At 52.2% G+C, this 8450-nt stretch overlaps 1 protein-coding gene across 2 annotated transcripts; it reads right to left on the bottom strand.

Annotated features, from left to right (window-relative positions):
- Positions 1-1454: 1454 nt before the first annotated feature.
- AK2 (adenylate kinase 2) lies at positions 1455-8243 on the bottom strand. Of its 2 annotated transcripts, XM_054292219.1 has the most exons (7): positions 8130-8243; positions 7616-7741; positions 5710-5820; positions 5513-5607; positions 4875-4947; positions 4188-4383; positions 1455-2257 (listed from the first exon to the last, which is right to left on the bottom strand). In XM_054292219.1, exons 1-7 carry the CDS (start codon positions 8241-8243, stop codon positions 2250-2252), a joined length of 723 nt encoding a protein of 240 aa, XP_054148194.1. In that variant the 3' UTR covers positions 1455-2249. The 2 variants fall into 2 exon arrangements, with proteins under 2 accessions (XP_054148194.1, XP_054148193.1); XM_054292218.1 differs by lacking the exon at positions 1455-2257 and having other exon boundaries at positions 4122-4383.
- Positions 8244-8450: the final 207 nt, after the last annotated feature.

Here is an 8450-nt window from a genome sequence, read left to right as displayed (position 1 = left end):
TACATTTTTAGGACTGCAGCACATTTTTAATGGAAAGAGATTGCCCAGGGCTTTCATCCCTCCCCCCATTCAAGATGCTGTTTCTTTTCAGCAGAAATATTGCTGCATTATAGAACAGGTCACTTCCTCTATCAGTGAGAATTCAGTGTCCTATTTGATGCTGGTCCTTGTGCTATAAATAGGAATTTTCCCCTTTTATAGTTGCTGAATAATTGTGTGTATGAAATATGAACACAGTTTTCAAAAGAGTGCCTGATAAGCAGCTTGCTGGAACGAAATGGTTGAGCAGAAGGAATTTACAGCACCTGCAGAGCATCGTGTGCTGTGGAAAACATTCAAGGTCAGCCTGAGAGAGACAGGTCACAGCACAGATCCAGCTCCAGAGGAGCCAGGCTTGAGCTCACAGACTCCCCACTGCAGCCTCCTCACAGCTCCCCAACAATCCATTTCATGCTCCACACTCAGGTAAGGATCAAACAGAGGCAGCCCAGCTCAGAGGAGCCAGGATTCCTCCATCCCACAGACCAGAATGCCAGGAGGAGCAGGCAGAACAGGTTTTTAAAACAACAGCAGGCAAGGAGCAGAGGACACAATCCCAGACAAGGAGGAAGAGCACAGTTTAACAGCCACCATCAAAAGGAACAAGGGAAGAGCACCACAAAGGCCAGAGAGGCACAAGAATGGTAATGGGAGGTAAGAGAGGTGATGAAAACACCTAAGCAGAGACAGAATGGAGGAGCCCAATTATGCTGGAAAACCAATAATTTCTGCAGGAAATGGGTACAAGCAGCCCAACCCTTTCTGAACACATGCAGGGCTGCAAGAATCATGGATAAACAACAAACCTCCATCAGTCCATCAGGAACAGCCTCCTCTGGGATACCACAGAGGGTCAGAGTCCCTGTGGAGGCAGGAGAAAGGGAGGCCAGGAAATGCTCTCATTCCCTGCATTAGGACAGAATTTTCCCAGTGAATTTAGAGGGAGGGAGGGATGCAGCAAAGTATGAAAGGCAGAACAGAAGACACAATAATGTGGCTTCCAGTTGCTGCAGAAGGAGAGAAGGAAATAACATCAGCTCCTCCACACACCGGAGATTCAAAGGGAGGAGGAAAAAAAGGGATTACATCAGTTCAAATGCTGCAAGGAGCTCTGGACAGAGAGGATACACAGGGGCTCGGTGCTTTCAGCCTCACACAGGAGGAAACAGGAGAGAGAACCAGCAAAAAACCATCATTGCTATGGTGATCTAAAGCATTGGACACACTCAGCAAGGAGAAGAGATAAAAGGAATTACAAGCCACATTTCCAGCTGCACAGAACATCCTTGAGATAGGATCAGGCCCCAGGATCCACCCAGCTCAATTGTTAGTTGATGCTGTCATCTGCCTCCTCATCCTCCACGCTGTCTGCAGGTCAAAGAGGACACAGCACCAGATACAAATGTAAAGGGGTTATTTTATTATTGATTCAGAGGTTAGACAAGGCACCATTTGATCTAAAAAGAAATGCAAAAAGACTCCCCCAATTAAGTGTTATTTTTGCAGGCAATTAAGAAAAGTCTCTTTTGCATTTCTTCAACATTGTGTGAATTCCAGCTTGGTCATGATCACAGAAAAGCCACCCCATTCCCAAGTAAGGCAGGTTTGGACTAGAGCCACAGCCCCTCTGTTCAGCAGCAGAGAATCCTTGAGAAGTCTTTATGCCAGGGTTTAGGAATGCAGCAGAACAAGAAAAACAGAACTTCCAGGAAAGGACCACGGCATCTCTTTTTCCTTTCCATTTCACACATGGTGATGAATCATTTGTTCCTTTTGGTCCTCGCTGATAGGAAGCAACTTTAGAAAAAAATCACAGCAAACTTTTCAGGGGCCTCAGAGTACCAAGAGCCCAGGAGACAAGCCCTGAAAGTCCTGGAGAAGCCTGGAGTAACATCTAGCCCTGCCCTCCAACAGGTCAAGGACCTGCAGCTGATCACTGAGAGATGTTTCCCTCTCCACAATTGTTTTGCCTCCACAAACATGATTTCTAAGGAGAAGGCTGCCTCCTCTTCACAATGATACTGCCAAATAAGAAATCCAACCAAAACCCAACCAAATCAGCCCCCCAACCCCTTGTTTGCCACCTCCTTCCCCCCCTCCCATCAATCATACCCCCCTCCCAGCTGCCCTCCCTGCACCCAGGGAAGGGCTGCAATGGGTGATGTAGCAGAGTGTGCAGCGTTTGGTGGTGTCTCATCTGCTTGATGGAGTCACTCAGCTGGAATAAATGGGAACAGAGAGAAAAAAAAATATTTAGGGAAAAACAAACAAACAAAATTAAGCATGGTTTTTGGTAAAAAAAAAACAAAAACCAAACAAAGGATGGTGAGCTGGATGTGAAGAGAGCGCAAGGGAGGAAAGGAATGAAGAGTGGGGGAACATCTTGCTCTTGCTGTAGAGTAAAACCTTGACCAAATCCAGGAATGCCAACTGGCTGGGAACCCTTCCCAGAGTGTAGGGAGCTGCAGCTCTCCCTTTGGCTCTCAAATAAGAGCTGCTTCCACACGACTTCTTTAGTCTCCAAGATGCCAGGGCAGCTGTAACCCACACACTTTCCCACTCTCTGGGGCACAGCAGTCCTATCCTAAACGCTGTCCCAACACACCAATTCCAGGTTATCCTTCCACAGGAAACCCAGAGACAGAGCAAGGGCTGTCTGGGACTCCCAGGGGACAACAGGCTGCTGGCAAAACCAGCCCTGTTTACTGTCAGAGGCTTTCTCCTCAGTCACGTGCTTTCCAGAGCAAAAACTCCACTGCTTTTGGTTTCCAGTTTGCTGGAAGGGAAGAGGTTCTGTCCCTGGAAAGGATGTGTGAGGACAGAGAGGGGATTGTCAGGCAAAAGAGAAGTTATCAAGGAAAAGAGCAAGGGATTCCTGAGGATTAAACATCTGCTCTGGCCACAGAGCTCACAGCAGCTCAGCGCACAGGATGGAGCGGGCCATCCCCAGAGAGAGAGAGAGAGAGAGAGAGAGAGAGAGAGGAGGATACTCAGTAACAATCAGTAAACACACATGGAATGCCAAAGGACAAAGTTTCATCTGAGCCAATCCATATTTACAGCAGGGCCCTCTAGGAAGGGCTGGAATCCCTCATGGCCAAAGGTCAGCGCCAGCCCTGCAGTGTCACCACACAGCAGCACAATGCCCTGGAAGGGCTCTGAGCACACACAGTGTCCTCAAACACAGCCTGCTGGAGCTGCTGGGTTTGCTCAAGAAACAAGAACATTTCCATGAGCTCAGTGAAGGTCGTTAGCTCAAGGGCACATGGAGCCAGTGCTTAATAACGCTGTCTCTCGAGCCTTGAGAAATCATTTGTTTTGCAATAAGGCTTTATTATATTTAGACTTTGGGATCAGGAGAAGCTCAATGCATCTTCCTCTCCTTGGTCAAAACCAAGGCAAGAGTGAAGAGTTAAAATCCAAGTCCTTTTCTTATCCTCAGGACATCCCAACCTGCCACACAGTAACCGTCAGACTCTGACCACAGATTTCACATTAAAAAGAAGCATCTCACTAATTTGCTATAAATCCCACAAATAAATAAAGGTTGAAACCCCCCATCTAGTGCCACCAGAACAGGAACCTGCTACCCCACAGGGAATAAAACACATACAAGGAGAATCCATCATCATCCAGCCCCAAGGCTGTCCCTCAGGCTGCTCCCACATAAACAGAGCAATCCCAGGTTTCAATCCTGCAGCTTCACATCTCCTGGGAAATCCTTCCCCCACATCCCCAACCTTCTCCAAGGCCCCTGTGGGGTAGCTGGGAGGAGCTGCGAGTACAGTTCCTTTCAGAGAGGAGCATTTCTAGGATGAGACAAAGGCTTTTTCACCCAAAGGAGTGCAGAGCCCATTTCGGGCAGCTGGAGCCTGGGCTCGCTGCGGCCTCTAGAGGCCAAAAATCCCAACATCTACACACAGACTGACGTTCACATATAGCCACATCGAGACCGTTAACAGCTCGTTTAATTAAATTAGAGAATTAGCACAGCCCTGCCTTGGGCTGCATCACCTCATCCCTTCTACTCTGATCAGCTCTTCACCCTCCTTGGCCCCAGAGAGACAGAGACAGAGAAAGAGAGAGGAAAAAAATAGGAGAACCCCATCCTGGGATGGAGCTTTAAATGAACATAACCAGGTCTTTACATGTTGCTTTGGTGAAGGCTGCCAGGATGCTGGCAAACACCACGTCGGGGGACTGGGAGGCATCCACGGCCGTATGGATCCCTCTCTTGCTGTAGTAGGACACCAGGGGGGAGGTCTGGGTGTGGTAGGACTTCAGCCGCGTTTTCAGGGCCGTTTCGTTATCGTCCGAGCGCCGGATCAGGGGCTCTCCAGTGACCTGGGAGAAGCAAGGGGATATTCTCCAGCCAGCTGCAGCCTGGCATGCTCCCCCCTTCTCTCCCTGCTCCCCTCCTACTCCTCCAGGGTGGTGCTGCAGAGGAGATGGAGCGAACCCAGAGCAGCCAGAACAAGTCCCAGAGCAGTCACTGAAGAGAGAAGGGCTCAGCACTGTGGTCTTTTTACCCACACAACAATCTGCTTGCTAAAAGGCAAGGCACCAGCCACAACTGCTCCCCAGGATGGAAACCAGTCCCAATTTGAGCTCTGCAGACTGGCCATGCCCTTCATCCAATCCATCCATCCATCCCTCCAGGCCTCGCTCCCCGCAGTGCCGTCGGCTCAGGCTGCCCAAGCTGCTCCCCACGCTCCCCAGAAAGGCAGGACAGGAAGGTACAAGAGAAGGAAAGAAATGAGTTTTTCCAGGGAGAGACTGCAAAGCATCAGCTACACCCAAAGCAAGGTAAGCTGCAGCCTTGGGAGCTCACATACATCGTCCTTCATGTGCTCTTTCGGGGGTCTGAACTCCTCGTGATACGAGCGGCCGCTCGCTGGGTGAATCAGCCTGAGACAGAAAAGAAGTGTCAGCAAAGCAGCTGGTCAGGACAAGATCTCCTGAACCTGCCACTCATCAGCACAGAAACATCTGCCACAGCAACAACATTAGCCTTTCACTTGTAAGAAAATTCTCTCCAGTTATTTCTGTACCGAGGGCCTCTTCAGTTTGGAAAAGCAGCTGCGCTGGGAGACGGAGAAGGGGAGGTTTACATCCTGCTCTGTTGGGAAAGGGGTCTGGAAAACAGGGCAAGAGAACACACTCCTGACCCTGGAGGAAGTTTACTGGTACCCAAATGTACTCAGTGCCCTGTATAAGGGAGGAATAATAGATTTGGAGAGGAGGAACTTGGAGCGAGCTGAGATTTTCTGTAGAAATTCCTGATTTATGGGCAAGGAAGGGGTTCTGCTGAAGGCTGGCCCAGGCATAGGGCAGAAATAGAGACCAGGGAGGCATAACCAGCCTTAAGCTGGAAGGAAAGGACAACTTGGGGACAACCTGGGATCTGAAATGAGGATGCTCTTCCACAGACCAGGAAATCCCAAGCCCTGAGCACTGGGACAGGAGGATTTACCGTCCCGTGATCCTCCGGATCAGCAGCGAGTCGGGGATGCTGAACTCAATGACAGAGTCGAGCTTCTCTTTCCTCTTCTCCAGGAGCTCATCCAGCTGCAACAGCAAACACCCACCTCAGAGGGGCTGAGGGAGCAGGGACCCCTGGGTTTGGGGGAAGGGGGAGCTGGAGCAGCCTCTGAGCAGGGGCTCCCGTACCATCTCTGCCTGTTTCACTGTGCGTGGGAAGCCGTCCAGGAGGAAGCCGTTCTTGCAGGGAGGGGAGTCCAGGTTGTTCTCAATCAGCTCCACCACCATCTCATCGCTCACCTGCAGACATGAGACAGGTATGTTGTCAGGAGGGACACCCTGACTTTACACACAGCTGTGCCCATGTGGACAGGGTGGGATTTTTGGAGTTGTCCTGTGCAGGGCCAAGGGTTGGGCTCAATAATTCTTGTGTGTCCCTTCCAATTCTTGTGTGTCAGGATATTCTGTGATTCCACAGTTCATGTCAATGCTCAGGCTGCCTGTTCAGGCCTGCCCACATCAGGGCAGCACTCCCTGCAACACCAGGACATGGGCAATGCCACATTTCACTCCAGGGACACTCCAGCCTACGCAGGGACTTGGATCAGCGCTGTAACCACACTGTTACAAAGGTTACTGTATTGCAAGGAACGCTGTCAGCTCAAACTCCCTAGATTATTATTTTTTTTTTAGCCAATTCACAATACAAAGTATCAACACAACCTTGATTTCCTGTTACTTTGTACCTTCACCTACACATCCACCTCGGGAGGCAGGCCCGGGCAGGAAGGGCAGAGTTGCTCATTGACTCCCATAAACCTCATCCCAAGGTAAAAGCCCAAGAGTTGCTGACAAGCTCTGGCTTCACTGCACAGTTTTTTCCCCCATCTGACAATCTCAGCATACCACTGGGATTAGTGCCTTTTCCACGCAGCAGCACTCACAGATGCTGCAGCCCCAACAGTAGCTGTTTATTTGGGAGCAGTTCTGTTTTCTCCAGCACACACAGCTGGGACCCAGCAGGACTGGGGACCTGGCTGTCACAACACACAAACAACAACCCTGCAAGCAGGAGAAGTAAGCAACAAGTCACTCCTGTGCCTTCCTGATTACATCCTTTGGAGAAAATAAGATCCTGAGCATAAAGCCCATCCTGAAATGCTGGGGTGCTCGCGGCTGAGTTATCAGAGCTGCTGGATGTGCCCCTGGAGCAGCCTGGAGCTGCCTGCCACACACAAACACACGTGGCAGATACCACCAGCCTGGCCAGATAACGGCCCTATCTTTCATAACCAGCTGGGTATTGCAGGCTCGGTGTTGCAATGAGCTCTGAGCAGAAGTCAGATAAGGCCGCTCTCCCCATCTGGGGCCTGCAGATTCTCCCTGGGGTGTTAGGAGGCCGTGGCAGCCACAGGGATGCTTTAGATCTGCCCCACACTGGGGCAAGTCACTGCAATTTGTGGCTCCTTGAGTTTCCCTGAGATATTTCAGTCATTAGGATGAGATAATGAGACCCTCAGAAAATGAATGTCAGAGATTCTAACTCGTGTCCCTTGAGAATCCAAAGTGTCTCTCTCATACAGCATAAAGCCCATCCCACCACAGCAACACCTTTAGGTCCATTTTCACCTTGTAGTTACAGGTGAATCGAGCTTATGCAAGAGCTGGGATGCAGATGAACCCTTTAAAGTGATACCTGGAGCTCAGGTATCAAGTGAAGAGACACAGGAGCCTCAAAGCCTGGCTGTAACATCCTGCAGCTCCAAGGATACACTGTGACCTCAGTGTTCAGGAGCCAGAAAATTACCAGCCAGACTGCACCCCCTAAAAAATAAAAACAACCCAGGGCCACAAGCTGCTGGTAAGCAAACAGTAATTTTGAATAGGAAGGATGTTTGTATAGGATGCTTCTCCTGCAGGGTGATAGAATGAAAGCCCCCACCCCATCCTTACCCTCACCCTGCAATCTGCCTTCACCCTGCAATCTGCATTCCTACACTAATGAAAGAATCCTAATTAGGAGATGGATTTTGCCTGCCCTCATTCCAGATGCCGCCAGCCTGTGTCCCCTCCCAGCCCATTCCCCAGGACCCACCAGCTTCCCCGAATCCATCGTCTCCTTGAGCCGCTTGCCCAGCTCGGAGCCCGAGGCCACCATGGCCCGCAACATGTCGCCGGTAGCCAGGTGACACACACAGTAGGTCTCGGCCAGCTTCGGAGCCTGCGGGAGAGGACAGAGGTGAGACAGAACCTCAGAGGCTGAGGATCCCCAGCCCGGCGGGGCCTCGTTCCCCCGTCGGGACAGTCGTTGACCGGCCCGCACGTGGCCAGGCTCGGCACGGAGCCCCGGAGCTCAGCGACACCCGGTCCGATCCGGGACAAAGGGATCGGGGACAAAGAGCCGCGGCGAGCGAGGCCCTGGAGGCGGGACAGAACCGAGCCCTTCCAGAAGGGAGAGCCGGGCCCACACGGACACACGGCGCACCGCGATCCCTCAGCGGGCAGCCCAAGGCCGGACACCCGCGTCCCTCCCTCCAGGCGGGGGTCACACGCTGAGTGCCGGCAGCGGGAACGGTCCCGCCGGCCACTCCCGCCCGCATCGCCCTCACCTGCGTGCCCTTGCCGGCGCCGGGCGGGCCCAGCAGCACGGCGCGGATGCCGTGGCGGATCCCCGCGGCCGGGGCCTGCCCGCGGCCCGGGCCCGCCTGAGCGCTGGGAGCCATGGCCGCCGCCGACTGCGCGCCCGCCCCGCGCCTCGTGGGCGGGGACAGCGCCGCTGGGCGGGGACATGCAAATGAGACATGTAATATGCAAATAACAGCGCGGTTTGCACTGAGTGGGCGGGGTTATGAATGAGGTAGGCGGGGTTATAGGGAGGTGGGCGGGGTTACGTATGAGATAGGCGTGGCTACGCGGAGGTGGGCGGGGCT

The sequence above is a fragment of the Melozone crissalis genome, unplaced genomic scaffold, assembly GCF_028551555.1.
Source record: "Melozone crissalis strain CALT ecotype California unplaced genomic scaffold, PUWL_Pcris_2 ptg000108l_1, whole genome shotgun sequence".
NCBI lineage: Eukaryota > Metazoa > Chordata > Aves > Passeriformes > Passerellidae > Melozone > Melozone crissalis.
The sequence above is the reverse complement of the archived record's forward strand: the minus strand, read 5'-3'. Positions and strand labels throughout refer to the sequence as shown.

What these genes read in the sequence shown, in the direction of transcription:
- AK2 (XM_054292218.1), bottom strand. Translation starts at nt 8,243, where the DNA reads ATGGCTCCCAGCGCTCAGGCGGGCCCGGGCCGCGGGCAGGCCCCGGCC. An exon ending in CGATGGATTCGGGGAAGCTG is followed by an intron (nt 5,821 to 7,615) that starts GTGGGTCCTGGG and finishes TCATGTCTGCAG; the next exon opens with GTGAGCGATGAGATGGTGGT. An exon ending in AAGAGCACATGAAGGACGAT is followed by an intron (nt 4,384 to 4,874) that starts GTATGTGAGCTC and finishes TGCTTCTCCCAG; the next exon opens with GTCACTGGAGAGCCCCTGAT.